The sequence below is a fragment of the Felis catus genome, chromosome D1 (assembly GCF_018350175.1).
Source record: "Felis catus isolate Fca126 chromosome D1, F.catus_Fca126_mat1.0, whole genome shotgun sequence".
Taxonomy (NCBI): domain Eukaryota; kingdom Metazoa; phylum Chordata; class Mammalia; order Carnivora; family Felidae; genus Felis; species Felis catus.
Genome location: NC_058377.1, coordinates 21,165,877 through 21,179,334, shown reverse-complemented (window position 1 = coordinate 21,179,334; position 13,458 = coordinate 21,165,877). Strand labels below are relative to the sequence as shown.

The window sequence follows — 13,458 nt, the reverse complement described above, 5'->3', positions numbered from 1 at the left end:
GAAGTGAGGGATGGGGAACCATCTGGGTCATAGGAACAAGACATACCATGAATTCAGAACTTTAAGTTCTTTAGGGCATCCATGTAAAAGGAACTGCTTTAGGTTGTAGAACGACACTAAGAAACAAGATAAGAAAAATCCATGCCTTCATGGAGTTTATGTTTTAGTTAGAAAGACAAACAATAAGTAGAAATAAATGTGATGAAGTAGGTGACTGTTTTAACAGTATGCTCTCAGGAGCCCTCTCTGTGCTTGTGGCATTTGAGCATCAAAGACTTAACTGAAGTGAGGGAGTAAGCTATGGAAATAGCAAGAAGAGTAGAAAAAATATATATAATTAAGTTTCTGGAGCACCGCCAATAAGGCAGAGGAATACTTTGCTTTTGTGTTGTTTAATATGTACAACAGCACTTGCAAGAAAAGTACTATCTTTATGTTACAGAGGAAGTAAACAAGGCTCACAACTAGTAAGGGACAGTGAAAAACATAGGTGAATTATTCCTCCTACTTACTAAGTGCCATGCTTTCTTTTGTCTACATGGTGATTTAAAGTTTTCTTAAAGATTTCCTCACCCCTAAACAACTCATTTTCCTTTATACCAGAGTTTAGGTAACTAGGAGAAGAAGGGAGTACTCTAAAAGGGTCTTGGTCTCCTCAGTATCAATTGGATGTCCAGATCTGTTCACTTACTACACTTTGCTGAGTGTTGCTCCGTTCCCCTGCCTACTTTACTGCACTGCATTTGGCCTGAGGGAGGGCTCTACATAAATGCGGATTTGTTAAATGAATGGAAAATATGACTACCGCCATGTTTCCTCTACTTGATGAAAGCTCTTTAAAAGACAAGAGCTCTATCATTGAAGGTTCATCCCAAGAGTCAGAATATTAATCTGCTCCCAGTATCCTGGAGATACTTAATTGGTACCAAATAACTGACCGATATGAGGATACTGAGGTTCTGCCTCACCAACCACAACAAAAACTTATCTGGGATTCGGAACTTCATCTGTACTGTACAATTCTGTACTGTCAGTCCCCAACAGACTTTCTTCATCCTTACACTCCAAAACCTACTTTACTTTTACTCTTGGAAAATGCTTTGCCACCACTTAGTCTAGCATAATGGAGTAATGAGTTTGTAAAGTCTGATACAAAGCATACAGATATGGCAGACTGATTTGCTTAGGATTAGGAAAATTTCACATAGAAAATTATATTTTAACTAAATGTTTGATGATAAGAATGAATTTGACCAGCTGAAGACTCTGGAAGGAGCACATGTGATAGAAAGAATAAAAGGCACAGAGCTTAAGACATGTGAGTAGGAAAAATGTTCTCCCTTTCAAAAACATGAATCATCTTATCACCCTCACATGAGGCCCCAAACACTGGTTCAGTCTGGCAGATTCCCTGACTGCACTCTGATGCCAGAAAGAAGCAAGAGAAGAGACTTGCCTTTGCCTCTGCCCCCTTCCCTCCCAATCTTCCCTCTCATCCCATCTCCCCCTTCCTTCCCATCACCCCCTTCTCATCCCATCACCCCCTTCTTTCCCATCACCCTCTTCCATTGCCATTACACCATTTCCTTCCTATCATCCCCTCTCTTCCCTCCTCCCCTTCCCTTCCCATCATCCCCTTCTCTTCCAATCATTTTCTTTCCTTTCTTCAAATTATTGTTTGTATTAGAAAGGCACATTTCACATGCTAAGCTCAGTAGGTAAAAGAACAAAAGAATGTTAGCAAAGAGAGCTAAAGTCACAGCCTTTTGGTAAGCAGAGAATCCAAAAGCAGACAGCAGTAGCAGTAGCAGCTTGGACTTTTTGCATTGACCCCTGGCTGGGCTGCAGATTTCAAAGACCAACTCAAATTTCTGACACTGAAAACAACAGAATTAGTCACCCTTTCACAGATTCTCCCTGTCTAGCCTCTTCACATTCTCTAGCCTCTCATCCACTGCCCACCTCCCAGACAATGGACTGTTTCTAGATCCAAGACTGACAGGCTTTGTAGGTGATCTCTGATTCACCCATAACAAGCCTGCCCCAGGTCTCATCCAGAGAAGCCCTTTTCCTTGACACAGCATCTTTACATTCCAGAAGTCACAGAATGTCACCTGGAGCAATGTGGTTGAACCCCCCCCCCCCCAACTATTTCAAAAACTCCTAGACCATCAAATGGCAGCATATCTGATGCAGGCATTTGAGAGAATAATTGGATAATCATGCCAAGATGAGGGAGTGCTAGAGTAAGGGAAAAGGGCAAAGAAGGAGAGGATGTGGGAGGGGGAAAATAGGAAAAGAAAACAGAATGAGGAACAGCAGAACTAGGCTTTCTTGCAAAATGGGAAGAGATAATCCTTTGTAGGCAGCATAATTTATTAGTTATGTGGCTTTGAACAATCCACTTTATGACTTCAAACCTTAGCTTCTTTAAAAAAAATTTTTTTAATGTTTATTTTTGAGGGAGGGAGGAGACAGAAAGAGAGAGAGAGAGAGAGAGAGAGAGAGAGAGAGAGAGAGAATCCCAAGCAGTTCTCTCACTGTCAGTGCAGAGCTTGATGCAGGGCTCGAACCCACAAACCACGAGATCATGACCTGAGCTGAAATCCAAGAGCCGAACACTTCACCGACAGCCACCCACGTGCTCCAAACCTTAGCTTCTTTATCTATTGAAGGGCCATTGATAACATCTGTGTCCTAGCAATGTGGTGCTATTGAAGTGTAGTCACTAATCTCTCTCATTGCTCAGGAAGGAAGGCTACCTGCTGTAGTACCTTCCTCAGAGAATATTTTACTTCTTTATTTCTCAAGCTGTAAATCAAGGGGTTCAGCATAGGGGTGACCAAGTTATTCAGGACCTGAACAGTTGCATTGAGCCAGGGATTGGGGGTGGGCTGCAGGTAGATGAGGACCACTGGCATAAAGGAGAGGAGGATGGCGGTGAGGTGGGCACTGCAGGTGGAGAAGGCACGGCGTCTGCCTTCGGTAGAGCGGATCTGCAGGATGGAGCAGACAATGCGGCTGTAGGAGGTGAGGATGAGAAGGAAGCAGCTGAGGGGCATGAGGCCCACGCTGACGAACCCCACCCTCTCCAGGGCTGAAGTGTCAGCACAAGCCAGCTTCAGCATCACCGGGATATCACAGAAGAAGTAATCCACCTCATTGGGGCCACAGTAGGGCAACTGGAAGGTGAGAGTGGTTAGGAAGGTGGCCTGAATGCAGCCAAAAAAAGAGGTCCCCACGGCCAGGATGGCACACACCCTGTGGCTCATGATTACCGTGTAGCGGAGAGGGTAGCAGATGGCGACAAAGCGGTCGTAGGCCATCACCGTGTACAGGAAGCACTCGGTACAGCCCAGGAAGTGGTAGAAGAAGAGCTGGGACATGCAGCCCGCATAGGAGATGGCCCGGCTGTTCCCCGAGAGGTAGAAGAGCATCTTGGGGGAGCTCACAGAAGGGAAAAATATGTCACACACAGACAGTTGACACAGGAAGAAGTACATGGGGGTGTGAAGCCGAGTGGAGGAGACAATCGCCAGTAGGATGAGCAGGTTCCCCATAAGAGTGAAGACGTAGCAGCCCAAAAACAGGACAAAGAGCATGGTCTCCAGGTCTTCCGTGTGTGGGATGCCCAGCAGGATGAACTTGGTCACCACTGAAGCATTCCCCATCTTCGTCAGATGTTGGACTTCAAAATAGAACATAGGTGTCCAAAGTGTGAGCACTGATGTAAAACTGAGAATCTCTCCAATGGATGGATGTGTAGGTTTCATGTTTTAACAATCAACAGTAAACCTTATGTAAGAGCATTTCTACATCAAAAGATAAAGAAAATAAAAATTTTTTACTGTATTCTGAAAACTTTGGTTTGGGCCAAGTTAGATTCAGTTCACTATATTCTATCTTCCCCAGAGACTACAATTAAAAACTCTGGAGGGACGCCTGGCTGGCTCAGTCAGAAGAGCATGTGAGTCTTGATCTCAGGATTGAGACTTTAAGCCCCATGTTGGGTCTAGAGGTTTCTAAAATAAATAAAACTTAAAAAAAAAACACCAGACAAAACACAAAATGTATTTACCTAAGAACTTTTGAACATAAACAGAAGGAAGCAGATTGTGAAAAGGAAATAAAACCTGGAGGAGAGGCCCCCACAGCTATGCTTCCACTTTTTCCTTTTTTCTCTTGTGCTTTTGAGCTGAGAAGGGTCACTATTGCAGAATTGTGTGGTGGCTCCTCTGGATGCTGAAATTCCAATAGAAAACCCATCTCTTTGACAGGACAACTTGATAAAGGGTGCTTCCCAATCAAAGACCATGAAGAATTAACTGGTGTCCACCCCCCCTTTTTTTTTCCAGCCCTGCCCCAAAGAAATTCTGAAATTATGTGGCAGCAGTATGAGCAGTAAACATTTGCAGACAAATTCCAATTTGTGGACAGAGGATTCTCACACTGAGGAGACAGGAGAGAATATTTGTGTGAAAACACACTGGGCTCTATATTTGCCATGTAATTTGAATGTTTGTTGTACTTTAATAAAGCCATGAACTTAAGGAAAGAAAGAGAGAGAAAGAAAATTACCCAAAACCAACATGTAGTTACAATGCTAAATGCAGAGAAAAATGGAGACTCCAAAGAAAGAGTCAGTGACATCCTGAAAAAAAAAAAAAAAAATCACCTGTGTTTACCAGAAACTTGTTTCTCGTTACTCACTCTAGACATACTAGAAGATGGTCTGTGTGAAATTCTGACTTATCTGGATTCCATCCTTGAAGAAGTTTCATCATAGCCTCGCCCTGGAAATCTTTCCTCTTTTGGTCAGTGAAGACTCAAGAGTTCTCTGACTGTAACCACGCTCAGTGATTAATATGGCACTCCATATTTAATGGCCACTAACTTGCCATTAAATATCCCATTCCAGGGATAATTTACTATCCCTAAGACAACAAATCTATGATCCTCTTGTTTTCTCAGTCCTTTTCAAGTAAGAGTCATCTTCAAGAATTAAAAACCTAACAACTCCCAGCAACTGGATCCCAACACTTCGGTGAATAAGAAGCGAAAGATGTCTGTGAGAGGTGAGAAAAAATCTGAACACGCACCCTGTTCACAGGGAACACGGTGGAATTTTCTGTAGTACAATAACAAGATAACCCCAGTCACACTCTCTGGTTCCCAGAAGAACACAAAGTACCCCAGCCACAGGAACTGAGATTTAGGTGTTTATAAAATAAGGTACCAAGAGCATATACCCTCAAGACTTGAACACATTCACTCCCTCTGGGTCATCTCCTTCAGATCCCTTTGGACATTTCTCATGATTCACAGTGGTAGTTCTGAGGGAACAATTAGATTAAAATTAACCACATTTACCCCCAAGACAAAATAATTATAGATGTTTTGAAATGGAAAACATCTACATTTCTTTCAAGTCTGCTGGCCTGGAGAATGGACTCCAATCTTGACTTCAAGGCTTCAGGCTGAGTAATTTTTTTTGCCTCCTTTACTTGCCTGTCTTTACATGTGGTAATATTGCAACACCTTATTTTCAAGGACGCAAACATTTTTAGGACTATGTAGATATTTACAATGAGTATCACTGTTGCAGACAGGATATAATCAATAATAAGGAATTATTTAATTATCATCTTATGTGTTTTTTTCTAGCAAATGCACCTTACAAAAAAAACATTAATAAGCTAAGTACTTTCAAAGGAAGATTATAAATCGGTGAAGTGTCTTTAAACCATCCCGTATGAAAAAGATTTAATAAAAATAACAGTAATATACATTGAGCATTTGCCAGATACTATGCTAATTTATTATTATTTTTTTGTTCTTTTATGTTTAAATTTAGGTCTCAAAACAATCTTATTAAATAGGAGAGGAAATAAAAGCACTGGGAGTTTTAGAACTTGATCATATAGCTGCAAAGTGAGCTAAGGTTAAATCTCAGATCTTTTCCAGATCTGATTCCAGACCAAAGCTTCAAACTTTTCCACTATGAAAGCTCCTGGGACGTTTTGCATACAAAAGCAGAGACATGACACTTATTTTCAAATTCATGAGCAGCTGCTAATTAGAATTATTACATGCTTTTTCGCGGTGAATAACCAGTAAAAAAAAAAATGGAACTAATAAAAAGTTAGATTTCGTTTCAGTGTAGAAAGAAAAAAATTAATGGGATAAAAATGACTTGTGAAGGATTGAGTTTCTATCACTATAAGGGTTTAAGTATGAGTAAGAGGGCATGCTTACAGGGCAGAGGAGGCCTTTGAGCACAACTGGTCTGGGCTCAAATGCAAAGTTAGGTGGAGACACACACACACACACACACACACACACACGCATGCATGCATGCTTATGTAGAAACACACACACACACAGCAATATAAAGGAATATTACTCAGCAATATAAAGGATGAGATCTTGTCATTTAGGACAACACAGATAGACCTGGAGGGTATTATGCTAAGTGAAATAAGTCAGACAGAGAAAAACAAATACTATATGATTTCACTCATATGTGGAATCTTGAAAAAAATGCAAAAACAAAAAAAAAGCAGAAATAGACCCATAATTACAGAAAACAAACTGATAGTTGCCGGAGGGGAGGAGGCAGGGGATGTGAAAAATGAGCAAAAGGGAGACGGAGGTACAGGCATCCACTTATGAAATGAATAAATCACAGAAATGAAAGATCCAGTATAGGGAATATAGTCAATGGTATTGTCGCAGTGTTTTATGGCGAGACATGGTAGTTACACTTGTGGTAAGCTTTGCATAATGTATAGAGTTGTCAGACCACTGCGTTCTACACCAAAGACTAATGTAATGTGTGTCAACTATACTTAAATAAAAATAATAAAAATACATAAAAGGGGGAAAATCAAAGACCAAATTTTTAAAAAAAGAGTATAATGTATCTCTACTGCTGGAAGCAATAACCAAGGCTTTACATTTAAATATTTAATGCCCTTTCTTCTTAAGTTTAAATAGCAAAGAATTTCCTCTATGCCAGTAGGTGGAATTATTTGGGTACGGTGGCCAGACGGGGTTGTTTCGGCCCCAGACATCATTCTACCACATGATTTGCCATGTTGACCCATTTGATTTCAAATCTACTTAATTTTTTTGAGTCTCTAAGGCTGCATACTTAAATTCATGAATAATTAGACTTGCTTTAGGGACTCCTTGATTGTTGACAGGATTTAATGACATAAAAAACAGGTATTTGCAGGTTACCATATCTGTGCTGGGATTTGCCACAGAAGAATCTCAGGACTAGTATTTCTTAGTTTTTTTTTTTATTATTATTACATTTCTTTATTTTTGAGAAGCAGAGAGAGACAGAGCATGGGTGGGGGAGGGGCAGAGAGCAAGGGGGACACAGAATCTGAAGTAGGCTCCAGGCTCTGAGCGGTCAGCATAGAGCCCGATGTGGGACTTAAACTCACGAACCGTGAGATCATGACCTGAGCCAAAGTTGGACACTCAACCGACTGAGCCACCTAGGCACCCCAGGACTAGTATTTCTTAGTTCTTGTACAGAAACAACTAGGGATGCTACAAGTTATCTTAGAGATCCTTAGAGAATTCTCCAAAGTTACACCTCATTGATTTAAACTGAAACCAGAAAGCCACATATATCACTTGAAGGGGTTAATGGGTGAAGACCTACATTGGATAAATATTAGTTTTCATATGAATATTTTATAGGGGGAAAGTAATTACCAAGAAAATTATCAAGACCCTCTAGGTAGCAGGCATTCTGCTATTTGGAGATATGGCACTGAACTGCATGAACAGGGGTCTACCTTGATGGAGATTACAGTCTAGTGTGAACTTGGACAATACACAGATCATTGCAAACTAATTAACCGATGCCAAAGCAGGAGGATATTGGATTGGGGACAATAACAACACCCACATGGGCCTGTAACTCAGATTTAACGTTCTGTGCTTTTCCACGGTTAATAACCAGTAAAAAAAGAAAAAATGGAACTAATAAAAAGTTAGATTTCCCTTCAGCATAAAAAGAAAAAATGTTTCTTATGTATGAAAGAGAGGGAAAAAGTTTCTTAAGTTTCTTAAGTATGAAATAGAGGAAATAACTCAGAAAGTACAGGGTAGGATATAGTGGGAAAGAGGTTTTCCCAGGTTAGAGGTGTGCAAAAACTAGAGATTACAGTCATTACATTGCTATGATTTTTATATTTTTGACTGCATAGAAGAAAAGGATATGGCTAAGCACTTCTGGAAGATACTTTCATTATGGTTGCAAACTGAGTTTTTATCAGTTTACCGAAGACAAGGGGAGGAGGTGATGGTAGTGGCATTAGTGGGTCCATGTATCCAGGTCATCCTTAGTACTTCTAATCTGTGTCTCAGTGATACTCATGAGAGAAAAATCCAGAGAGCAGTGACATCAAAAGGCCATAGGAGTAAGAAATAATGTGAATAGAATCCCACTAACTGAGAATGTGTATTGACAAATGGGCTGGAATTAAACATATTGATTCATACAATGTAACAGACAATGACTGAGACTAATAAATGATCCTCATGTTATTTCTAATCACAAGAATATTCTTCTCTCTAGCATTTTCTTCAGTGCGACATTGACATCTTTATTCCTCAGGCTGTAGATCAGGGGATTCAACATAGGCACAACAATAGTATAAAACACAGAAGACACTTTTCCTCGGTCTAGGGAGCTCACAGATGATGGCTGCAGGTACATGAACGCAGCGGATCCAAAGAAAACGGCAACAGCTGAGATGTGGGAGCTGCAGGTGCTGAAGGCTTTGGCTCTGCCTTCGGTGGAGCGGATGCGGAGCATGCTGGCAATGATGAAGATGTAGGAGCTAAGAATCATGAGGCTGGGGGCGAGGATATTAATTGCACTAAAGACTAGAATCAGTAATTCATTGACGTGGGTGCTAGAACAGGAGAGCTTTAAGAGGGAAAGAAGATCACAGAAATAATGGTTGATCACAGCAAATTTGCAGAAGTGAACTCTAAACAAGCAGACTGTATGAACAAATGCACAAACCAGGGCTATAATATACACTCCCCAAATCAGGGAGAAACAAGCCTGATGGGACATGTTGATATTATAAAGCAGGGGGCTACAGATGGCAACATAGCGGTCGTATGCCATTGCAGCTAACATGTAACACTCTGAGATAGCAAAAACAAGGAAGAAATAGAGCTGAGTTATGCATTCAGAGTAGGAGATGGTGTCCATCTCTGTCACAAAGTTCACTAGCATTTTGGGGGTAATGACAGTGGAATGGCAGAGATCAATGAAGGACAAATTACTGAGGAAGTAGTACATGGGGGTGTGTAGGTGAGCACTGAGTCCTATCAGTGTGATCATGACCAAGTTCCCCACCACTGTGACCACATAGACTCCTAGGAAGAGAAAGAAAAGGGGCAGCTGGAGTTCTGGCTGTTGTGTTAGCCCAGTGAGGATAAACGCAGTCACTGTGGAAAGATTTTCTGCTGCCATGTTCCTGTGAGTGGTTTCTGAAGGGGACAGAGAAAAACATGGTTGTTGGGAAAACTTCATTATCTCTATTTAGAGTAGGATGCCCCATGTAGATGATTCTTGTTTTAGATATCCTCTTGGTCTATATGGTTATTTAACTCTAGGTCAACTTACATAAGTGAAATTCATCATGATTTAATATTTATTAAGCCTCATTTTCAATATAATAATATATATATTATTATATATATAATATATTTTCAATATAATAAATGTATTTATATAAAAATAACCATGTTTATAAATCATTAAAAATTGCCAAGTGTTTCCCATTTTGAACATTTCAACGATAATCAAGCCAATATTTCTCAGTTGAGGCTCAGAAACCTAAATATTTAGAGAAGCCAGTGTAGATGAGTAGAACTGGCATCATGACACCTTGAGGAGACCAAATACTGCTAAGCGTTAATAGCCTGCAATTAATTTCTGGCAGAAATGCATGAGATCTTATGATTTTCAGATCTTTACATTTTAAAAATAATTATCAGGAAATCTGAATCTCTACATAAAGTCTTCAGATGTTTAAATACTATTATTCAGATGAAACAACACCTACAGCTATCATTGTACAAATCTACCAAGTGGATTGGCCCACCATTAGTGGCTTTGTGGTCCTGGGCCAAGTACTTCTCCCTTTGCTTGGAAGAAAGCAGTATGAGTAGTGGTTAAAAGGCAGGCCTTAAATTCAGATTCTGATACCGTCATTCAGTTAGTAGCTGATACCCTTGGAACAAGTCAATCAATCTCTTTGTGTCTTGCCTTCTAAATCTATAAAAGAGAAATAATAATATTATCCACTTTGTCATAAAATTGGGAGAGATTTATCAATCAGAAAGTGAGAATAATCAATTACTGTGTTGTTTTTCATGATTAACAGTTTATCATTTGCAAAATAAGCTGTAATTTACTTCAAATTACAGAAACAGAAATGTTAGTATCTCAGCCCTTCTTTCTGTTCCTTCATCTTTGATACAAAGCAGAGGCATAAAATTAGAAAACAGAATTACAAACGTCCTCCCTATTCAGTTAAATGGCAAAAAGATTATTTTACCATTATGTGCACCAAAGTAAACATTTCAAATGGATTAGAGTTGAATTTATGTAAATATAGAAAATACAAAAAAATCTAAAAATTTCTATCTCACTTCTGCTCCAATATAAACCTGCAATCAGATCTGAGCACAAAGACTAAAACATCAGAAAGAAGGGACTGAAGAAAATCTTTTAGATCCTGGAGTAGTTTTAGATTTTTTTAAAAAAGGATATATATGTATGTATATATATGTACACAAGAATAATAACAAAAACAAAAGATATAAACAACAAAAAAACTAACCATAAAAATTGTTTACTTGTACTTCATCAAAATTAGGAGGGCACCTGTTGGGAGAAGCACTGGGTATTGTATGGAAACCAATTTGACAATAAATTTCATATTAAAAAAAATAAAAATAAAAATGACCATTAAGAAAATGAAAAGTGGGAAGACTGCGTGGCTCAGTGTCTGAATTCGGCTCAAGTCATGAACCCATGGTTCGTGGGTTGAAGCTCTGTGTCATGCTCTGTGCTGACAGCTTGGAATCCAGAGCCTGCTCTGGATTCTGTGTCTTCCTGTCTCTCTGTCCCTCCCCTACTTGTGCGCTCTCTCTCTCTCTCAAAAACAAATAAATAAACATTAAAAAAAAAAAGGAAAAGAAAAGAAAATGAACAGTTAATCCCAAAGCACAAGCTTTGAGTTGGTGGGGCTCGAACTCACCAATAGTGAGATCATGACTTGAGCCGAAATTAAGAGTCGGTTGCTTAACCAACTGAGCCACCCAGGTGTCCCAAAGTTTGCAATTTTAATGTAAATACAAGCAACTTTTAAAAGTTTAAAATATATGAACAGATTCCTCACAAAAATGCATTTGAATAGTCAATAAGTATATGAAAATATACTCAATATCCTTAGTCACCAAGGACATGAAAATTTAAAACTAAATGAGACACGTCTATACACCTACATTGGACTGGGTGATGAACAACCACAAATACCCTGGCAATACCAGATGTTGGTGAGCAGCAACTGGACTGATACAAAACTGGTGGGATACTAATATGGCTCAGCCACTTTGGGGAAGAAGTTGGCAATTTCTTGTAGATTGAAATAGACAATCCAACAATAAAGTAAGTCCACATTAAAACAGATCTAGGGATGACAAGTGTGGAGCCTGCTTGGGATTCTCTCTCCCTCTATGCCCCTCCCCTGCTCTCACACACACTCTCTCAAGCTCTGTCTCTCTCAAAATAAATAAATAAACTTAAAAAAAAAAGTTGCGCTCCCAACAATAGATAATAGCAAGTGGTCACGATATATATATATATATATATATATATAGTTATATAGTTATATAGTTATATAGTTATATAGTTATATACATATAACTATTATATATATAGTTATATATATATAACTATAATATATATTATATTATATTATATATTATAATATATAATAAATATAAATAATAAATATATATAAATATATTTATAAATATATATACATAAATAATAAATAATAAATAATAAATATAATGGATATATAATATTTATATAAATATATAATATATAATATAAATATATAATATATAAATATAATAAATAATAAATATAAATAAATATATATAAATATGTTTATAAATATATAATATATATATAAATAAATATAAATAATAAATATAATATATTATATTTATTAGATATATAATATAATTATACTTATATACTTATGTAAGTATATACTTATATAAGTATATAAGTATATATAAGTATATAAGTATATATAAGTATATACTTATAAAATATAAGTATATAAGTATCCAAAGCAGGCTCACTAGCTAAATATATATATCGTGACCACTTGCTATTATCTATTGTTGGGAGCGCAACTTTTTTTTTAAGTTTATTTATTTTGAGAGAGACAGAGCTTGAGAGAGCGTGTGTGAGAGCAGGGGAGGGGCATAGAGGGAGAGAGAATCCCAAGCAGGCTCCACACTTGTCATCCCTAGATCTGTTTTAATGTGGACTTACTTTAATTGTTGGATTGTCTATTTCAATCTACAAGAAATTGCCAACTTCTTCCCCAAAGTGGCTGAGCCATATTGGTATCCCACCAGTTTTGTATCAGTCCAGTTGCTGCTCACCAACATCTGGTATTGCCAGATGTTATATATATATATATATATAACTATAATATAATATAAATATATATATTATATTTATTAGATATATAATATAATTACATATAAATATATATGCATATATAAATATAAAAATTATATATAAATATATTTATAAATATATATAAATGTAAATAATTATATATAATTATATATAATTATATATAACATAAATATAAATATATATAAAATATAAAATATATATATATTTGAGCTGTCAGCGCAGAGCCCAATGTGGGGCTGAAACTCACAAACAATGAGATCATGACCTGAGCCGAAGCTGGCTGCTTAACTGACTGAGCCACCCAGGCACTCTTACTAGATAGAACTTCTAAACAGATAATCAGTATATTAACACACATGTAGGGTCCTGAAGGGATCATTTGGCTACTTCTGGTCATCTCATGGATTTATGGAAAATATCAACTTAGTATCATATCAGAGGAGAATCATGATATTGATTCTCAAAAGGTTTTAAATATTGTACTATAGAAACTCTAGCACATTTTCCTGTGCTAGACTTCATTCTCTATATCCCTTTCTCCTTATATCTGTTTTTACTTAATTTATACATATTGGATCAGTAAATGCCTTTCTTTCTAGAATCCTATTTGTCCAAGTCAGAAGAATTTTATGTCAGTTGTTCAATATGAACACAGACACAATTTATTGTTATTTCATATATGCAGG

The 13,458-nt window shown here is 37.7% G+C and overlaps 2 protein-coding genes across 2 annotated transcripts; both read right to left on the bottom strand.

Annotated features, from left to right (window-relative positions):
- Nucleotides 1–2,738: 2,738 nt before the first annotated feature.
- LOC101089797 (olfactory receptor 149-like) lies at nucleotides 2,739–3,671 on the bottom strand. The gene has a single exon (XM_003992486.2). It carries the CDS (start codon nucleotides 3,669–3,671, stop codon nucleotides 2,739–2,741), a length of 933 nt encoding a protein of 310 aa, XP_003992535.2.
- A 4,473-nt stretch (nucleotides 3,672–8,144) lies between these two features.
- Nucleotides 8,145–9,613, bottom strand: LOC101097273 (olfactory receptor 8G1-like). The gene has a single exon (XM_003992512.5). It carries the CDS (start codon nucleotides 9,569–9,571, stop codon nucleotides 8,576–8,578), a length of 996 nt encoding a protein of 331 aa, XP_003992561.3. The 5' UTR covers nucleotides 9,572–9,613; the 3' UTR covers nucleotides 8,145–8,575.
- Nucleotides 9,614–13,458: the final 3,845 nt, after the last annotated feature.